Genomic DNA, 20,356 nt, shown 5'->3' with positions numbered 1-20,356 from the left:
TTCTGCCGAAACATCCAATAAACCAGGATATATGTAAGTCCCTCCACGACAATCTAATACAAAAAAAAACCCAGAACCAAAGTCGCCCTCAATGCGCCCGATCTCAATGGATCTCAGATGCTAAGCAGGCTTGAGCTTTGATGGCGCTTAGCTGGGCATTCACGGTGCACAAACAGGCTGCCATAGGGTTTGCAGTGCTCCACCGTGGGCAGGAGAGGGTTGTGCAAACAAAATTCATTCTGTGCTCGTGTACTCTCGCAAGGCTTACTGCCTTCAAACTCTACTGGCCAGCGTGGTGAGGTATGTTTCAACAAGCCCCCACGACACGCACGCTGTGGGGGAGGGGACACTCATCTGGCAGTGGATTGACACAAATGGCTGTAATATGCACACACGGTTGGGTACGTACGGTGCGAAAAAAGTTTAAAATCCACATACATATGTACGATAATACATTTTAATTGATGAACGTATGTTAACTCTCTCGCCTGGTATGCAGGAGGTTGTGGGTTCGATCCCGACCTTGACGCCTGTATATTTTGAATTTGCGTTTCTCTCTCCCTGTGGTCGCGTGGATTTTTCTCCGGTTCCTGCGGTTTCTCCCTCCACATTTAGAATGAACATCACGCGTTTAGAGTATCTGGCTGCTCTAAATTTCCACATGATGAGCCACTTCGTCGAGCTATCATTCGTGGCCAGGTCGCTCCTGAAAAAGAGCTACATAACTCAGTGGGCCTTACCTGGTAAGATAAAAAAAATAGTTGAAAGTTTAATGGTTTTATCCTCATTAGCAATGCATTTGGGAGACGATGAACTCTGCTCGACGAACAGATGACGGTAATGCACTCAATGAAGACGATTCAAAAGACACTCCCATCTGATAAGAAACCAACTGAAGTTTTATTACAGACTTGCAAAGCTTCGTGTATCAAATAAATCATAAAATGCTCTCAAACAGCTAAAAATGTTGGAATATATGCGGACGGTGAATTTTGTGTTGCCATATTTTAAACAAATTTTTTTTTGCAACGATCATTTCACTACCATTTTAGGGAGAAAAAAAAACAACATTGGAATATTACAAATTAAAACCTACTTACATACAATTATACCAGAAACATACCATTTACCTCACATTAAATGCATCATAAAATATTCCGTGCAGAGGGTTAACAAAGCAAAACAAGGACAACGGTTGTTCCCCTATTGTAGCGGCAAATTTAATCGTAGAAAAAGTAACAAAATTAAACTTGCACATCACAGAGGCCGAGCCAAGGACCCGATGTTAATGACAATAACAATGTGTCTACAACAAAGGCGCAACAACAACAACAAACTACGACCTTTTTGGGACATTTCCTTGACAATGCTGAAAGAAATGCATTCCCACCCCCCCCGAAAAGAAATCATGCAACATTTGGTATTTCATCTTAGATGACAACAGGTGACTTCACACAGGGGATGATAACACGCTGCTCTCACTCGAGCAACAGAGAAGACAGATCTGTCGCCTACGGTCGTTGGTCCGTGTGCGCGTGTGAACACCCAGAGTAACCCGCGAGACTTACAAGACAAAAGATCCCCCATACAGCCTGAACAGACTGTTGGGGCAAGTGCTGTTAGCGAGCAGCACCTATGAAGGCCGGCACGGGACACGAGGGGGAGGGTGGCCAGCACCACGCACGGTCGCTTTTGTCTCCCCAGTGGCGATGTTTACTACACACTGCACCGGGTACTCATTTGAGGCTGAGTCGACCTAGGGGAGGCCCAGGACCGATTCAGACAATCGTCACCGGTGTTGGCCATGAGCGAGACTCGAACTTGGGTGGCTGGGTTCGTAGCGCAGCGTAGCGCTAACCGCTGCACCACCGCTCCCCAGGACACACATACACCAATGTTCCATTCGCTGTACAAAAGTGAAATTGTTTCCATACCTAATTGGCATACAATCCCGTAAAATGACCATGGTAAATATACCGGTTACTGTTTCTGTACGTTAAATGTTCCCCTCCGAACGGAAGTACGTTTTTTTTTGTATTAATGCACGCGTGATTGTCTATCGTTCTACGAGATTACATTTACGATGACTCATTCCACATTTGCGTTGTGTAAGCGAGATTTAACTGAGTTTGCACATTTTACCAGAGGTGTAATGATTCACTTCCGATTCAGGTTCGTAATTTGATCACGGTTTGCACCCTCAGAGGCACACACACACTTAATAAAAAAAACCGGGGGATATTTAATCGGAAGAAGAATCTCACGATAAGCGGTCGAGGGAGGGACTGTGATGTGGATCGACCGTCATGAGTAGTGAATTATTACACAACGGACGCAACTAGGACCGTAGCTAAAATATTTCCCAGGATACCTATCTCAAAAAAAGGACAAAGATTCGAAAAAAGAATCAGTTATTTGTTTTACAATGTGGTGAACATGTGGGCGCTTCTGGCTACCTGAGTGCCATGCAGCGTATACACATTTGAAAACATTACAAGCGTGATCGAATGCGTGTATCACGAGCCAAAGAATCAACATCAATCCATGAATTAATTAATCATTACACCTCTAACATTTATACAACTACAGCAAATCTGTTACTGCCAACAACTTCCTGGGTACCCATTAAAGAAACCTGAAGTGGCTTGCCCTAGACGGTGAACATGCAAGAATTTATAACTTAACGATTTATTTCAAGAGCAAAAAAAAGCTATATAATTGCGTAAATAAATCTGAGAAACCTGAACCAAGTTTTGGGTGCATCAAGCTTGGTCATTCTGGCGGTGATGGGTCACATCTAAAATACTTTCTTATTAAATAAACCATGGTCCCGTGTTTGATACCCAACCGTGGTTTATAATAACAATGGAAAAATCTCCTGTTGATAGATATGCCTCTTAACATGCACGGCATCGTTTCAATTAAAAATAACTGCACTTAGCATTGTATCAACTAATGGGCGTCAATTTCAGCAGGAAACTGTCACGACAGGTTTAACGTGCCTTCGTTTAAATCCCTATTTAAAGCAACAACGTGAGCTCCAGAGAACTACTGAGATCAGGTCCCACATTTAGAACGGGATGGTCCAGACTACGCCATCAAAGTCTATTCCCTGGCCCAATCTGCCCTCACCCCACGGCATTTTAAATTCACTGCGTAGGACCCAACTCTAATCCCAATGCTGCAGTGGTGTAACGGTCAGCACACTGGATTGCAATCCAGAAATCACCGGTTCGATCTCACTGGCTCGGCATATGAAACAACGGACAAGTTTCTTAAATTCCTACCCTATTTTCCAAGTTGTCCTGCCAGAATTAACTATTAGCCAGAAATAACCCTCCGGAGGGGCTCTATAGAAGTCCCTATAGTGGAGTCCCTTCAATCGGGCAGTGGCGTGAGCAAGACATTGCAGGGCTGCTCCTTTACCTTTCACATAGGACCCGGCACGAATAAAAAAAAAACTTTCTTTTTTAAAATTCTCGAATGTCATTTACATCCATTATATAATCATGAATGTATAATAACAATAATTATTAGTTATTATTTGCATTGTTATATTTACACACACGGGAAGGAAACTATGTAGTATTTATGGCATTGATAAGGCAGGTGGCCTGCACAGAACTTCTTTGTTGAGGGCGTGTATTGCTAAGCTGGAAGGTTATATGTAGGGGGGGAAAAATCAATCAACAGTGAAGTACAGAAGCAAGGCCTCCTAACTTTGTGTACATAAGTACACAATGAATGGCTTTCAGCTGAACAACCTTTGAAATGCTTAGCTTTCACCATGAGGCAAAGATACCACACTGCCCCCACATGTCATCAAAACAAAAAGTATCGAATGCAGTAGCTCTACACTGTATGTATATGTATACATGTAAAATAACTTGAATGGTGTCTGCTATTTTGAGAGGTGCTGCAAAGCCCTTAAAAGCTTCTATCGATTCATGTTAGTCCAGCTTCACGTACTTAACTATATTAAATGTTTACCTTACATAGAACATTGCTTCCACACAAATGAATATTTAAAGCGAACATCAACTCTTTTACGCAGGCACCCACCACCGCGCTCTGTTAGTTTTTGTTGTTGTTGTTGTTGTTGCTACTACAAATAAAGATACATTGCATATAAAATAACAATAACTCAAGTATGCTACGATTGCGGTGACTTTTAAAGTAACGGATAACATTCGCATGTTACGCGTTGACGAAAGATATCTGCAGTGCAACCACTGTTTTTTTGTTGGAATATTCCCAAACGTGTCACCACCGCTTGGCGTCCAAATATACGAAACCATCTCTCGCTCTCTCTCTCTCTGCAAAGAGACGGGCGACAGATGAACAACGCCAGCGCACTCTACGCGCTTGCACACCTCGCCCCACGTGACCACTACATTGACGCCGGCACCAAATTGCAAAGGACATCAATGCGATTGCCAACAATAAACCATTACGGAAACGTTCGTGCATGCACATGCGGACGTACACACGTGCGGACACATGCAGAACACAACATCAAGGATTAGGAAGGGCCCGAATGAAAACTCATTTAATAAGGACGCCTTGCCCGCTATAACCTATTGACTTGTTGCCTCGAGAGATGTGTGTGTGACATGTTGACCGAAGAGCGTTGCTGGCTTTGCGGCACAGAAGTGACCTCACATGTGTTTAGACTGCACTCGTAATATTTCGAGGGTAGCAGGAAATGTGACCGGAGGCAGTCAGCGGTGAACACTGCTGAACTCACACTCGCTCACTGACTTTCTGCTGTTACAACACGAACATTGCACAATTTTATGGTGGCAACGTCTCCAATATCCGTGCCTTAATTGACGTCAGCAACAACAACAAAAAAGCAGACAAAAAAAATCACAAATGCTGCACGGCTGAAATATTTTTCCAACACAGTACGATGTCGCATATCCACCCCCGGCCAATGAACCGCGCAAACCCAGCGCTCCGTTTGTGCACGGTGGTGTAGTGGTCATATTCTGCCAATGTTCACAAAATCCGACCTTTTCGCACAAAGTCATGTTGCTCTTAATCTCGTGTGCATTCGCTTGTTTACAAAGCACGGTCGAGCGTTTCCCAACGGTGAGCGTAGCGTGCGCTTTAATCCTGTCCAGTAACCCGTTCTGGTATGGTGGCGCAACTGTCATTTTCTACAGATGGTCACAAACCTGACCTTATCGCGTTTCCACCAATATCTCAGTCAAAATTAAAATTACTTGATACAGCTATCGTGCTGTGACGGTTCAACCTGAAGACGGAAGCTTGTGTTGCCTCCGAAACGTCGTAATTTTTATTTCATTTTTATTTTATTAATTATAATTTTTTACCTACGTGACTTTACCGAAAAAAACCCCTAAAAATATGAATCCTTGCAGTCACGAAAGCTTCAAATCTAGAATTAATATCTCAGTCCTCAGCGAAGATGGATAATCCCAACGTTGTACCGTATCTGCCATGCTGCTTCTGCTTCAGTGAAGTGACCACTTTCAAAATATTGAATGGCTTTTGGTTGCTGTCAAAGTGTGGGACTCTGAATGAGTCCAAACAGCTGTACATTCCACCAAAGGTTTTATATAATCCCATTTGTAAGCAAATTCACGTCATCCGTTTTCACATCCTTAATTCTTCCTTCAGCCACAACAAAGCCACATACGACAATGCATCGAATCAGAAGTCCAATTTCTTTGCAGCTTCTCATCTTTATCCACTACCCCAATTTGCCAAGTTGTGATTTCAAGATGATCGAAACGAGCCTCATGAACTGCACTTTAACCGTCTTGCCTTCGAGACAATAATGGAAAACTACGGTGGAGCAAAAACATTGAAACCTGGGGGGTGGGGTGTGTGGGGGTGCAGAGGGGGAAGAAATGCGGGGGGGGGGAGGGGGGTCACATCAGACAGCCCCTGAGGCCCAGGCAGCCCGGGTGGGTTTCAGCCAACGGGGATCACCGAAATGGCCTTTAACGCTTGTTTGTTTACGCAAGGAAAGCCTCGCTGAGTCTCATGACTGCTTTGCAGGAGGGGCCCTGCCAAAGTTTTCGAAGCAGGGGGGGAGGGGGGGGGGTGCAACGGCTGCGACCTTTATTCCAATCGAGTAAAATTCGCGAATGACGTCACGGGATCTACAGCGGGCGTGTATGGAATCACGATACACACACCACGCCGCAGTATTAATCACGGTTAATACACCGCGCCGCAGTATTAACCAGGGTGGTCAGCCAGATTCGAACCGCGAACCTCTGCTATGAGCGGTGAGCGTGCCCGCACCCGGGGCTGCGTCACCACCGTGCTTTGCGCCGGGAATTTCACCGTAGTCAACAAGGCCGCGGTTACCATAGTTACAGTATCTCTGTGCTGCATTCACGCGACCTTAAATCGGTGTATAGCAACAACACCAACAACACACGTGGGGGTCGCCCTGACTGGCGTAACTTTTTTTGCCGTGAGCTTTTACGTCCGCGTGAAGCGATTATGAAACTGATCGGCGAGCGATGAGTAATGCCGCAAAAAAATAAAACCATGCTCAAAATCTTCTTGGTTCTTTCGGTAAAGTCACGTAGAAGGGAAGAAATAAAATAATAAAAATTAAACATAAAATAATTCTCACGACGTTTCGGCCACAACGCAAGCAGCCGTCTTCAGGTGGAGCCTTCTCGACAGACCTGTTCTCCACCTGAAGACGGCTGCTTGCGTTGTGGCCGAAACGTCGTGAGAATTATTTTGTTATGTTTTATTTTTATTATTTTATTACTTCCCCTTCTACGTGACTTTACCGAAAGAACCAAGAAGATGAATCCCTGCAGTCACGAAAGCTTTAAATCGAAATCATGCTCAGAATGTTCAAGCGATTAGGGATGTATTTGTCGACATCGGCATGGCCAAGCAGGAGTGGGTGTTTGCCGCTTGTCGCGAAGGTTCACGGTTCGTGACCAGCAGCCGCCCCCCTGGTAAATACCACGATTGCCACGCGCTGTGCCCTTCACAGAACGGCGTTAGAGATCCCGTGAGGCGGTTCAAAAACAACTGCGGCCACCACCACCGCCGCCGCCGCTGTCGTGAAAGTCCAAGTTTTGACGACGGCTCGCAAATTCCTTCGTTTGGTAAAACGGCATCGCGACATCGCCCCCGACTGCGCAGCTACAGCAGGCTGCTTCCAACTGAAACATTGCACCCTCGTGATAGCCCTGCACTGTAAGAATGGTACGGATATCAAATGTACTCATGATTTGAGTTGAATTAGCACACTGGTTTTCTGTCAAAAGTTGGGCTAAACCCCTTTTATATTCAGTGGAACGAGCGGTGGTTGCAGGCGACCACAGCCTTTTGGGATGAATGAAGGAACACGCTCTGTACGTGTCATGAATGGACTTTCTAAACCCGCAAGATGTATTTACAATGTCAACTTCACAAAAACACCAAACCAAAAGTATCTCGTGTAGGATTGTCTAACTCTAGGCTGCTCGCAAAGGCCTATCATCAAACTATCTACACCGCACTTTAAATGTACCAAAAATGTAAAAGCCTGCTTTATCCAAATTTAACAAAAACATTAAAACATCGGGCGAGATTTGATTTTGATTTTCTTTTATCTTTAGAATTGGAACACGTCACCATCACTAGCAAAAAAACCGGAATGCTTTTGTTACTGTGACTTACAACTGGTGTTAGCATGCACGGCTGCAAGCATCTCCACGAGAGTGGAAATCCATCAAAGCAAAACGTTAACCGAGGGACTTTCATTAAATAACAATACTGACAACAAACTAATGCTACAGGTGAAGATTCATAGCAGGCTAAATATCGGTAAGACTAGAACTACAGAGGCAGCTACACGCCACGCACATTAAACTCTAAAACGCATTTTAGGTAAGCAGCTTTTACTTTGTAATTTAACTCGAATGTTATTTAGGTTTCATTTTCAAGCCTGTCTGCTTTCCCCACAGTAAAAAATAATATACTTTCGTTGAAGGACAGTACACAGAAGTACGGTAAACTTCGAGAGAGAGAGAGAGAGAGTGGAGAGAGAGAGAGAAAATAAAACACTCGCGCAGAGATCCAGGCATTTGGTCAAGAACCAGCTTCAGTCACATCACGCTATTTTACAGACACTTTCATCTACAGGCCGAATGCTATAAATATGCCGTGTGAGAGTAGGAGGGGGGGGGCACCGGTCATCAGAAGTAGATAGTGTTGCAGGATTTTAGCGCCTGAAGTTTTGCGGTCAGGGCTGCTCAAGGTCACCGGTCGTTTTGTGAAACACGTAGAGAGTGGTAGAAGGTCACTTGACTTGTTTGGCTCGTGCGGCCGCTTGGTCGCAGGGCGGACGCGCCGAGCAAACCTGGCGGACAGGAAAACGCAGACACGGCGTTACCGGCAAACCGCCACAAGCAGCTTCATCGTCATCAAGCATGGTTAATCCACTGCTGGATGAAGGCCTCACCCCCCCCCCCCCAGCCACACAACCTCCCCCCACCCAAAGCTGTCGACATCTCTTCTCCTGACTCTACGAAGTAATAATCCGCGAGTTCATTTCATTCATCCATCTCCCCGAGGTGGACGACCCCGTGGATGCATTCCCGTTGATTGGTGACCACTCCGTCATTGTCCTCGGCCATCAACACCCCGAGCGGCAGCGTCGACTTTTAAAGATGTCGCTGAACGAGCGTCTGATCTCTGACCCACGTGTGGTTCCTCTCTCTCTCTCCGCGATGACTACCACCACAACCACGTGACTTTTCTTTCGTGTTGTGAGCGGTGCTTTTAGCACCACAGCGCGTGGATTTGTAGCGTTTATTTTCATTTGTTTGCTGGTGACTTTGTGTATTTCATATCGGAATCGCCTCCAGTGCTTTTGCTGCTGGCGGCAATAAAAGTTGTTTAAAAGTCAAAATCTCCCTCTCTCCGTGTCTCAAAGCAATTACAAACATGCACCTCTCTACGCTTTGTTGTGCAATTGTCGGTATTTGTTCCAATTTCTGTTGTTGATGACCACGTTTTATGCGTCTGCCAAGCAGCTTATTGGACAATAATCGGCCACTGCATCTGGGGCCTTTGGCAGCGCGCGCTTACTTTTGAATTTGAACTGCAAAGCAAGAGAGAGCAACGTGTTAACCCAGTTTTTTTGGAGTCATCGTAAAATTGACGAAACAGTGTAGCCCGTGCCGCTCGCCCCCACTCTGCTCACGAAATCAACCAGCTCTTTGCTGTTTATAAAACGTCACCTCAAGAGTAACCGCCGATGTTGAACACTCTCGGCACGACGTTACGAGAGATACATTTGAATCCCTTTGACTTTACCGAAAGAACCAAAGAGTATGGATTCCTGCAGTCACGAAAGCTTCAAATCTAGATAGATACATTTTACATTGCTGGTCATGCTGTAGCGACCAGTTAAAGCGGTTGGACGCGTAGAGAGATAAGCTTGCCCCTGTTTGGAGAATACAAATATTAGTGTTGTGCTAACATTGGAGACTATTTTTGGTAGTAGGCGCAAGTGTTGCCATAGTGCCAAGTACGGGACTTATCCCCAAATAGGTAGGCCGAAGTTGGGAGGGGTATTACGCCGTTAACAACAAAATCCACACTTTACCTGGGGCTTATTTCCTTACTCTCCCGACAAACCTGGGATTCTATAAAACTATAAAAAAATATATATATGTATTTTACCAGGTAAGGCTCACTGAGTTGCATAGCTCTTTTTCAGAAGCGACCTGGCCACAAATGATAACTCAATGAAGTGGCTTATCATGTGTACATTCAAAGCAGCCAAATACTTTATAACGCATATTGATTGTAAATGTGGAGGGAAAAACTGGAGGATCCGGAGTAAAATCCACACGACCACGGGGAGAGAAAACATGCAAACTCCAGATGTACATATGTCAGGGTCGGGATCGAACCCACAACCTTCTGTATACCACGCGAGGTAGTTAACATCTCACTACCGCAGCGCCCCTCTCACTGCGCCACTAACCATTCACGAAACACATGCACACTCGCACTAACACATGCACGAGCATGTACACAAGTGCGTACAAAGACAAAATATCTTGTATAGCCTTAACAAACTTTTGGGGCAAGTGCTGTTCGCGAGCACCTATTAAGGCCGGCACCAGGGGGTGTGCGGCCAACGCAACGACCGGACGTCTTTCTTTCCCTGAGTGGCGATGTGTACACGCTGCACCAGGTACTCATTTGAGGCTGAGTCGACCTAGGGGAGGTCCAAGACCGGTTCAGATATTCGTCACTGGTGTTGGCCACGAGGAATTGAACTCGGGTCACCGGTTTCTTAGCGCAGCATGCTAACCACTTAACTACCTCTCCCCAGGTGCGTACTTACTCGCGTACACACACGTGCACATATACACGCACCCACACAAAATCTCACACATGAACTGACTGATGAACTGTCATGATTCATGGTCGTAATCCAAATCGAGGTTTATTTATAGAATTTATTGTCTCATTTGTCTCATATTTGTCCGTCTCGTATATTCTAATAGCCTAAATGTGACATTACCATACACTTTGCACGTATAATTAATGATCGATTCTTCCAATGGAAATTGAATGAATGCATGAGCATAGGAATCAGTTTTACACAACGAATTAATAAATCGTCAAGTGCCTAAAACACACGATCACAAAAACAAAGGTCCCCCATATTGCCTTCAGCAGACTATTGGGGCAAGTGCTGTTCGCGAGCACCTATTGAGGCCGGTATGACACACGGAGGGGGTGGGTGGCCAGCACCACGCCTGGCCGCCTGGTCTCCCGAGCGCTGATGTTTTCTCACACACCACACCAGGTACTCACTGAAGGCCGAGTCGACCTAGGGGAGACCCTAGGACCGGTTCAAATATTCGCCGCTTTTATTCAACGCGGGTGGCCGGAGTCGGAACGCATTCCTGCCAACATTTGAACTCTGGATGGACAATCTCCGCTGCAGCTGAACAGCGACAGGGTCACAGCCCCTGTGGGGGGTCATGGGTGTTCGGATCCCACCAACATGTTGAGATATGGCTAAGTGACACCCACAACAAGTTGTGGGCCCTGGTTAGCACACTTATACAGGGTCAACACAACACACAGCCATACAGTAAACACACACACACGCACAGTGCAAGCACATACATGGACGGTCAGCGCACACACACGGTCAACACGTACACAGACAGCACATACACAAAGTCAGCACACACACGCGGTCAGCACGCACACACATACACAGCGTCAGCACACACACACACGCGGTCAGCACGCGCAAACACACACACACACACAGTGACAGTGGTACCCACCGGGATTCGGGGGGGGTGGTGTGTGGGGAGGCGGGCGCTCGCGGCTCTAGAAGAGGCCGCAGTCCTTGAGGTTGTTCTTGATGATGACGTCGGTGACGGCGTCGAAGACGAACTGCACGTTCTTGGTGTCGGTGGCGCAGGTGAAGTGTGAGTAGATCTCCTTGGTGTCCTTGCGCTTGTTGAGGTCCTCGAAGCGGTTCTGGATGTAGGACGAGGCCGCCTCGTACGTGCTGGGGCCTGAGGGGATCACAGCAGCCAGAGGATGGTAGGCGGCGTCAAGGCAATCGTCTGCTGCCCCCATCTATCTACCGCTGGATGAAATACGTTTTTTAAAATCAGAATTTTTGTTCACCCTGGAATAATCCGATGAGCTATGAAGCTCTTTTTCACAGATCAGCAAGATACATCAACAAACAATGGAAACAACGATACGAGTGAAATTAGAGAAAAGGTAAAGCAGGTCGCTAACGTAAATAAATAGAGGATGGGAATCGGACAAGGAGACACGCTTTCGCTAAGATAGTTCACACTGCCAAGGTGACGCGTTTTCATTCGGATTGGAGACAAAGGCACACACGGGAATTGAGAAAGAGGTTTTGGCATCTCATAGCTCCTGACCACGTAGCCATCACCACGACCCACTGGAAATAAACTCTTGGAAATGATTGTAGAATTTTTTGTTAAAGAAGGGCTGCAAAAAAGTTGGGTTCGCAATAAATACGAGCAAAACCAATGTCGCGAACAAATCGCTTGCAGCAAAAAGATTTCTGTCAGGGTGTCACAACTGGAGCTATGCATAACTAGGACAGTTGCTCAATGTATTCATGAATAATATATATGTTGTGGTAATTTGTTTTGACTATAATTCAAAAATTATCAAGAATAATTATGATAACTGTAAATGCTATTACTTGGCATGCAATCGATTCAGCGCCCCCTGTGATTTGAATGTCACAACTCGGGGGGTTACGATTCTATTCAAGAACCTGTTCGTTGTCATCTTGTTTGTACTGCTCCTTTCGTATTTACCATCTTGATTTGTTCGATTAGTCTCAAGGTAACGTTTGCCTACGTGGTACGCAATCAATTTTTAGGTTGCTCATTTCAACGCAGGTATCGTGTTCATTCTAATCAACAAATGTAAAATTCGTGAATTCGTCACATGGCTAATTCTAAGACATATAATCGCGGCACCATAAATCATAACAAGCGTGAAGTCACTGGTCCCATCTCCCGGAGTGGCAGTTGAAACAGCAGGCAAGTTCCTGAAATCCCCACACCTTCATCCTCCCAGCAGCAAACATTGCTACGCCACAGTTAGTCGATCGGCAGGCTGGTCGCATGTGGCGGGTAATCCCACCTCTTCCAAGACATTTGGCCAGCATGGAAGAGTAGGCCAAATACCCTATGGAGGGGGCTCTCGAGAGCACCAATTTATTTTTCGATTTAAAGCTTTCGTGACTGCAGGGATACATCTTCTTGGTTCTTTCGGTAAAGTCACGTAGAAGGGAAGTAATAAAATAATAAAAATAAAATATAATAAAATAATTCTCACGACGTTTCGGCCACAACGCAAGCAGCCGTCCTCAGGTGAAAACCAGGTCTGTCGGGGAGACAGCGTCTGAATGACGCAGTCACGAAAGCTTTTAATCAGGTCTGTCGGGGAGACAGCGTCTGAATGACGCTGTCTCCCCGAAAGACCTGGTTTTCACCTGAGGACGGCTGCTTGCGTTGTGGCCGAAACGTCGTGAGAATTATTTTATTATGTTTTATTTTTATTATTTTATTACTTCCCTTCTACGTGACTTTACCGAAAGAACCAAGAAGAGAAAAGCTCCAATTTAGTGGAGGCTCTACCGCAAGCAGTCTCGCTAAACAGGAAATTGCAGGGCGGCACCCTTATCTCAGCTAACAACTGAAGAGTTCGCTAATGATTTATCTTGTTATTTTTCAAATTAAACCACGCAATCTCACCGAGGTCAACTTTACGCACGACAAGTAACGGCATCCAAGACGCTAACACCAACATCGTTTGACTGTAATGTGGAAAAAAAACCACCACATCCATCTGAACGCAATCAAACCATAAGCGCTAAACCAATTTTGTTAGCTTTTTTAACGGCGGCGCCGCATCATTGTTCACGCCTGCGAGCAGCAATCAAACGTTAACAGCCCGGGGGCTTTGCAAGTCGTGAAATCCCCTCGACAAATGCATATATTATCACGGCATGTTTGTTGGCCAGTTTTGCCACAAGTATGTGTGGTTAATGCAGACTTGATCACTTGCAATAGGCGAAATGTTAACTAGCTCGCCTGGTATACAGGAGGTCGTGGGTTAGATCCCAACCCTGGACCCCTGTATATTTGGAGTTTGCATACTTTCCCCGTGGTCATGTGGATTTTATCTTCGCATTTAAAAACATGTGTTAAGAGTATTTGGATGCTGCTATACATTTCCACGTGATAAGCCACTTAGTTGAGCTATCATTTGTGGCCAGATCGCTTCTGCAAAAGAGCTACACAGCTCAGTGGGCCTTACCTGGTAAAACAAAAAAAATGTCCAACGTATGAACATCTTAACACCTGTTTTTATTGCTAGAAAGGGTGAAAAGCCTAAAAAAAATTCTCTCATCGTTTTGAAACTGGCAAAAAGGTCCCATAGATAATAAATCCCCCCTCGCCTTCAAACTCCGCTGCACAACATGAGCCCAGGCACAATGCTGTCTTTGTTGAATGCGGCCGACGCTTGGCTTGGCACAGAATTGAATAGATTTTTTCGTTAACAGATTTGCCGATGCGTTCGAACTTGAATACGGCGGCTGCTATGAGCTGCTCACGGTTCTGAACGCCGCCGCCGCCGTCTCTCAAACGAGACGAGACGGGCAAAGCGAGGCCTCGTGCGTCACCGCGGAATCTCTGTCGTGAAATGTTTTCGCAATGGATGAAATATGGCGGAGAAGTAAAAAAAATAAGAATTCGTAATACGTGACCTCTAATACGTTGGGAAGATAAATCCATACCGTAACGGCCACTCACGTGTAAAATTGCCCTCGAGATGGTTTGTTAAACATGCCTCTTAATGTTTGCACGTTGTAAATCATGCTCTTACCACTGCCTCCACAACTTTATGCTGTGATTCTGTCTGCGGAAAATCACGAACCTTTGTATAACACAAGCACCGTCAGTGGCGCACACTCTCAAAGAACAGTCACCGTTATAACGACAGATCGCGGAGACAGAAATGTATAATAATAAAATAATAATAATAAAATAAAATAATAAAAAATTTAAATAACTATATTAAATCACGACGTTTCGGAAGCAACACAAGCCTCCGTCATCAGGTGTAACTGCTCCAGTAAAATTACTGTAGCGTTTCGATTTAAAGCTTTCGTGACTGCAGGGATTAAACTTCTTGGTTTTTTCGGTAAAGTCACGTAGAATGGAAATAATAAAATAATAAAAATAAAACAATAAAATAATTCTCGCGACGTTTCGGCCACAACGCAAGCAGCCGCTGCTTGCGTTGTGGCCGAAACGTAGCAGCAGCCGCTGCTTGCGTTGTGGCCGAAACGTCGTGAGAATTATTTTATTATGCTTTATTTTTATTATTTTATTATTTCCATCCTACGTGACTTTACCGAAAGAACCAAGAAGATTACTGTAGCGTGTGAAGAAAGCTATTCAAGACACGTGTTTTTATATAGGGTGCTGGGTAGGGAGGAGTGTACAAGCGTACGAGATTACTTGCAGTGTACTTGCAGTGTACAAGCACCGAGATGGTGATCTCCCCCCCCCCCCCCTGACTCATTGGCTCCTCCCTGCCCAGCACTCTATATAAAAACACGTGTCTTGAATAGCTTTCTTCACACGCTACAGTAATTTTACTGGAGCAGTTACACCTGATGATGGAGGCTTGTGTTGCTTCCAAAACGTCGTGATTTAATGTAGTTATTTTCATTTTTGTTTTTTTACGTGACTTTACCGAAAGAACCTCAGAGTAGAAATGTATAATCGCCGCACGCGTTTCAAAGAATTGACGGCGCCACGGCCTGCATTTGTATTTTCACGCAATTGCCATTAATTTAGTTAAAATCCACCCAACAATCAATGGTCCGCAATGCGCGTAGCCACGCACAGAGGCACGAGGTCCGGCCCTTTCTGTTCAAGTCCCCGAGCCGGCTCGATTTTCCCACTCCGTGCAGCGGATGTTGAAGCTAGGCCTGCGAGGTGAGCAAGCCGGCAGCTCCCGACGTACCCGTGTACTCGGGGAAGCACGATGTGATGGGGCAGAGGGCAATCTTCTCCTCGAAGATGTCCTTCTTGTTGAGGAAGAGGATAATGGACGTCTCTGTGAACCACTTGTTGTTGCATATGCTGTCGAAGAGTTTCATGCTCTCCTGCATGCGGTTCTGCGGGAGAGAAAAGCAACCGGTATTTTTTTTACGGGCAATCCAGTGAAGGGCTGGCGGGGACATTCGGGGAAAAAAAGCGACCCAACTAGGAGGACTGACAATGTGCTGTGTGTGCGGTGTGATCAGAGGCAAGCGCAGGTTTGACACCGGAGGCTTTCGCGACCAATATCATCCATAATACAGGTTTTTTTTGTGTTAGATCGCATAACTATTTAAAAGTGTCGTTAAACCCGCCACCACCCGACACAGCCAATTAGCAAGGTTTGTCACGTAAACAGAACGTGCCAATTCGTCACCAGTACAGCACACCGGTGTTTTGTAGAGCAAAGCCATAACATTTACAATCTGAGTATGACATAACAACCAGCTTCATCAGGCAACAGCCAGAGATATTTAGCTACCAGGCACGAAGATTGCAAGAGGTGCAATGACGTACATATATATGTGCGGCAATTAATATTGGTCCGTAAGCTCACAACATACGAATTGAATCACGTGTGCGTAAGAATGTATGTTTTTCGACTCATGTTTCTCAGCGATGGGTTGACGTAAACCCCTGCTGTCACAACAGGCACTGTCATTCAATGCACCACAACGTTACAAAAGAGATTTGGTTGTTGCACTGAATCGTGACCCTGAATAGAGACAATTCGTCTGACCGCCAGGAAGGTGAATCCTTATGCCTCCAGTGCTCTGCTGGTGTACTCGCCAATCCGGACTGTGACAACTGCCACAAAGGCACCCGCTTCTGTCCGTTAGCAGAGCCTCATTCGTGAAACACGTTTCCTTTCGTGGTGGCTCTTGTGGGAACCTCAGTGAGCCGTGCTCAACGGGGGGGGCGGGCAAACTCACCCGCAGTCCCTCTGCGACTTTTACGAACGGTCACGATTCAGGGTCTCGATTTGATTCAAGAAGCGATCGATGCACAGACGCTGCGGTGAATGCGAGCGTGGACTTTCCGCGTTAAGCCGCGTGTTTTTCCCAGCCTCCCCCCCATCCGCCTGCCCACCACCCCCTCAAGCCTTCAGTCTTGCAGCAGCTTCACCACCTTGAGGCCTTCGTCGTCAACGCCTGAAGACGCCCGCAGTAGTGCGCGGCGAAAGCGTGAGAGGAGATACACTCAATACCCCAGAAACAGAGGTCGCAAACGGGTTTTGATTCCTTACCCATACCCGGCCGCACCAGGGTCGCAAATGGGTACCCGTACCCGTACCCTACCCGATACCCGGCTACCCGTACCCGGCCGGGTATCGGGTAGAGTACGGGTAGGGTACGGGTATCGGGTACCCGATTGCGACCTCTGGGATGAAGCCATGTTGCAGGCGCGGGTGGGTTGATTCTAGGAACTTGAATTGTGAGAAGAGACAAGACGTTGGGAAATGAGTGACAAACGGTTACTCACCAGTGACTCACGGCCTACCCGTACCCGGCCGCACCAGGGTCGCAAACGGGTACCCGTACCCATACCCGGCCGGGTACGGGTAGCCGGGTATCGGGTAGGGTACGGGTATCGGGTACACGGTTACGACATCTGCCCAGAAAACCACACTTTGATTCCGAGCGTCTATGGAAACCTACGTGCTAAATTGCGGTGAACGATAGTGCGCCTCTTGCAGCTGCAAAAGCAACGTGAACCAAATGCAACTGCGATGCAATGCGAGCATTGCGAGGTTGGTGGTCGATATCGATATGAATTTAGTGTTTCGGATGAGGGTTTCCGTTTGTCTCCTCTGTTCAATTGCTGAGAGATAATAAACAATTACAGTCAATCCATCTGCATTGAATACGTGGCTAAAGTGAACTGCAGGGTAAAAGGCACGCGGCTAGGGATCCCATAGCTTTTATTGATAAACGCAAGCATTACGCAGACTGTGATTGTGCGCTCTGCCAAATTAAAATAGAAGACTGGACCGCAGAGCGACTCCATCGCATTGATTTTCAGGGTCTCAAGTGACGCCAGCGCTTGCAATGTGGCGCTCGCAAGGCAGAAGTCACTAACACCAGACACCACAACGCAGATTGTTCGCAGTTGTGGCTTCAGAGTAAATAATAAGCACGTCCCGATCCCCCGCCCCCCCCCGTCACAATTCAGGGCGGTGATCAGATTCAGGACCTGATCGTTTCGTGTCTCGTTTTTAAGCATTTGGTGTTTTACCGTTTCGCTTTCGTTCCGTTTCGTTTGTGCCGTTCAGACGGCCCTGTTAGCCTAAATGTAGCATCGCTGCATCACTTGCACAACATTTGCGTTAAACGTAAGTAATCAACTCATGAATCCCCCCCGCCCCGCCTCAGTCTAGCCCAGAATATAAATAGTACAAACCGGTGAGCGCGGTTGGCTTTGTATGTATGTTCAACATATACACACAGACAAACCACGGTCAGTCCATCGACAGGCTGCATTAGGTGGGGTAAGATGTGGACACTCCCACCTCCTCCAAGATATCTGGACAGCGTGGAAGAGTAGGCCAAAATGCCCTCTACGGGACATCTCTAGAGGAGGCGCGCTTCTGTCAGCAGTGGTGTGAGCAAGCAATTGCAGTGGCTGCACTTTTACCTTTTCTACATTACAAAGACAAAGACCACCCGTGTAACCAGTATCAACACTGGAGGAGCAAGTGCTATTAATGAGCACCTTTGAGAGCCGGCACGGCACACGAGGGGGTGAGTGGCCAGAAACACGCGCAGCCACCTTTGTCTCCCGAGTGGTAATATTTACACACAGCACCAGTTACTTATTTGAGGCTGAGTCGACCTAGGGGAGGCCCAGAACCGGTTCACTGGTGTTGACCGTGAGCGGGAATCGAAGCCGGGTCACCCGAGTTCATAGCGCAATGCGCTCACCGCTGCGCCACCGCTCCCCACACGCACACACGCAACGAAATGTAATTGAATGCACCGTTGAACCAGAACAAAGGTTTAGCGCAGCAGAGCCAGTTCACGTGCAGCTTGGTGAGCAAGAGACTGGCAGCGCTGACATTAAAAACCAAGACCCCAGGAGGAGGCGTTCCGCTGATGCAAGCACCGACGGTGGCCACGTGAACCTCCCTGGGGAAGAGCCGGCCGAGTGTTTGGCACGAGATCTTGTCGGGGACGGTCACAGCGCCCAATGTTGTTTTGCTTTCTGTACCCTGATGTTGCGTCATGGCGCCGGGTGTTGATGAAATTAGCGTTTGCCCACGCGGGCATGAACTACGGTTGCCACCTATTAGGTATAAAGAGCCTGGGACGTACATCACGGGGAGAAGAAGAGCGTCTCACAATACAAGAGGAGGGGAGAACTACCTCTGAATAAAATGTCTTTCGTGAGTGGCAAAAAAAAAATAAACTTTTAATGCCCCCGCACCTCTTGATTATCACGGTTGGCTGCGTACAGTGCGAAAGAAGTTCAACATACATACATCCCGGGAAGACTTCAGATATTTCCCAGGATCGCAGGCTCTACAAGAGGACTCTTGTGGGAAAATCATGGACAGGTGGCAAACCCTAACATTATAAATCAAATCTCGACTCCTCTTTGTGACAATTCGTCGTATCGGCATGAGAGGGAGGCGAAATTGTTAACTCAAAATGAGGAACAAGTGAAGAGTTTTTTTTTGGTCTCCCTCGGCCCATGTCGAGTCGGGGAGCGCAGCATCCAGCTGCCCGTCCCCCCCACACCTGTCCCCCCACACCTGTCCTCGCCACACCTGGCCGTGACGTGGGCCTCACCGCTACAGAGACACAGACTGCTACGGGTGACTGGCTGGGATAGGGGGCACTACGACCCCTTTGCAAATAAAGCCCAAGGGCAGTCGTCTCGACGCCGTTGCCCCAGCAGGCTGGCTCTGGGTTTTTATTTTGTTTAACTCAAATCAAAATGAACCGATTTACTAATTCACTGGAGGCTGGCGATGGGCACCCACCATCTCCTCGTCCTCGGCCAGGACCAGGTCGTAGGCACTCATGGCGACGCAGAAGATGATGGCGGTGACGCCCTCGAAGCAGTGGATCCATTTCTTCCGCTCGGAGCGCTGCCCTCCCACGTCAAACATCCTGCGCCGGGGTCGCACACACGTGCACACACACACGCACGCAGACACACACAAGCACGTGCACACACACACACGCGCGAACACGCACACACACGTGCACATTCATGGTCAGGCTCGCAAATCTCTCGCGGATCCTTTATCGATCCACACGTGTGCCACTATCACGGGATGGGGACCAGTTTTAGGCACGTGCGCGCATGCACAAGTGCGATACCAGCCAACAGACGCTGCTGCTGTTATCAAGCTTACCGTGCAGGGTTTTTGTGGCGGTGCCGACACCAGCACCATCGCCGCTACCAGCACCAACCGCTACCAGGACCGCTGCTGCCAGCAGCTCCTCCACTGCCAGCAGCATCAACACTGCCAGCAGCACTACCGCTACCAGCACCACCACCGCCAGCAGCATCAACACTGCCAGCACCATCAGCCATTACCAGCCGCTACCAGCACCACCGCCGCTATCAGCACCACCGCCGCCAGCAGCATCAACACTGGCAGCACCATCAGCCATTACCAGCCGCTACCAGCACCACCACCGCTACCAGCACCACCGCCGCTACCAGCACCACCGCCGCTACCAGCACCACCGCCGCTACCA

At 47.3% G+C, this 20,356-nt stretch overlaps 1 protein-coding gene across 3 annotated transcripts in view; it reads right to left on the bottom strand.

Moving 5' to 3' along the window:
* Positions 1–876: 876 nt before the first annotated feature.
* GNAI1 (G protein subunit alpha i1) overlaps positions 877–20,356 on the bottom strand; it is a 122,679-nt gene continuing 103,199 nt past the window's right edge. For all 3 annotated transcript variants that reach the window (XM_078598808.1, XM_078598809.1, XM_078598810.1), the window contains exons 7-10: positions 19,630–19,759; positions 15,571–15,724; positions 11,313–11,549; positions 877–8,350 (exon numbers count right to left, since the gene is read on the bottom strand). In XM_078598808.1, coding sequence (XP_078454934.1) covers positions 11,359–11,549; positions 15,571–15,724; positions 19,630–19,759 — 475 coding nt within the window. In that variant the 3' untranslated portion in view covers positions 877–8,350; positions 11,313–11,358. The remainder of the gene's footprint in view (positions 8,351–11,312; positions 11,550–15,570; positions 15,725–19,629; positions 19,760–20,356) is intronic.

The sequence above is a fragment of the Lampetra planeri genome, chromosome 11 (assembly GCF_965212315.1).
Source record: "Lampetra planeri chromosome 11, kcLamPlan1.2.h2, whole genome shotgun sequence".
Lineage (NCBI taxonomy): Eukaryota > Metazoa > Chordata > Hyperoartia > Petromyzontiformes > Petromyzontidae > Lampetra > Lampetra planeri.
Note: the sequence above shows the minus strand (reverse complement) of the source record. Positions and strands in the feature narration are given on the sequence as shown.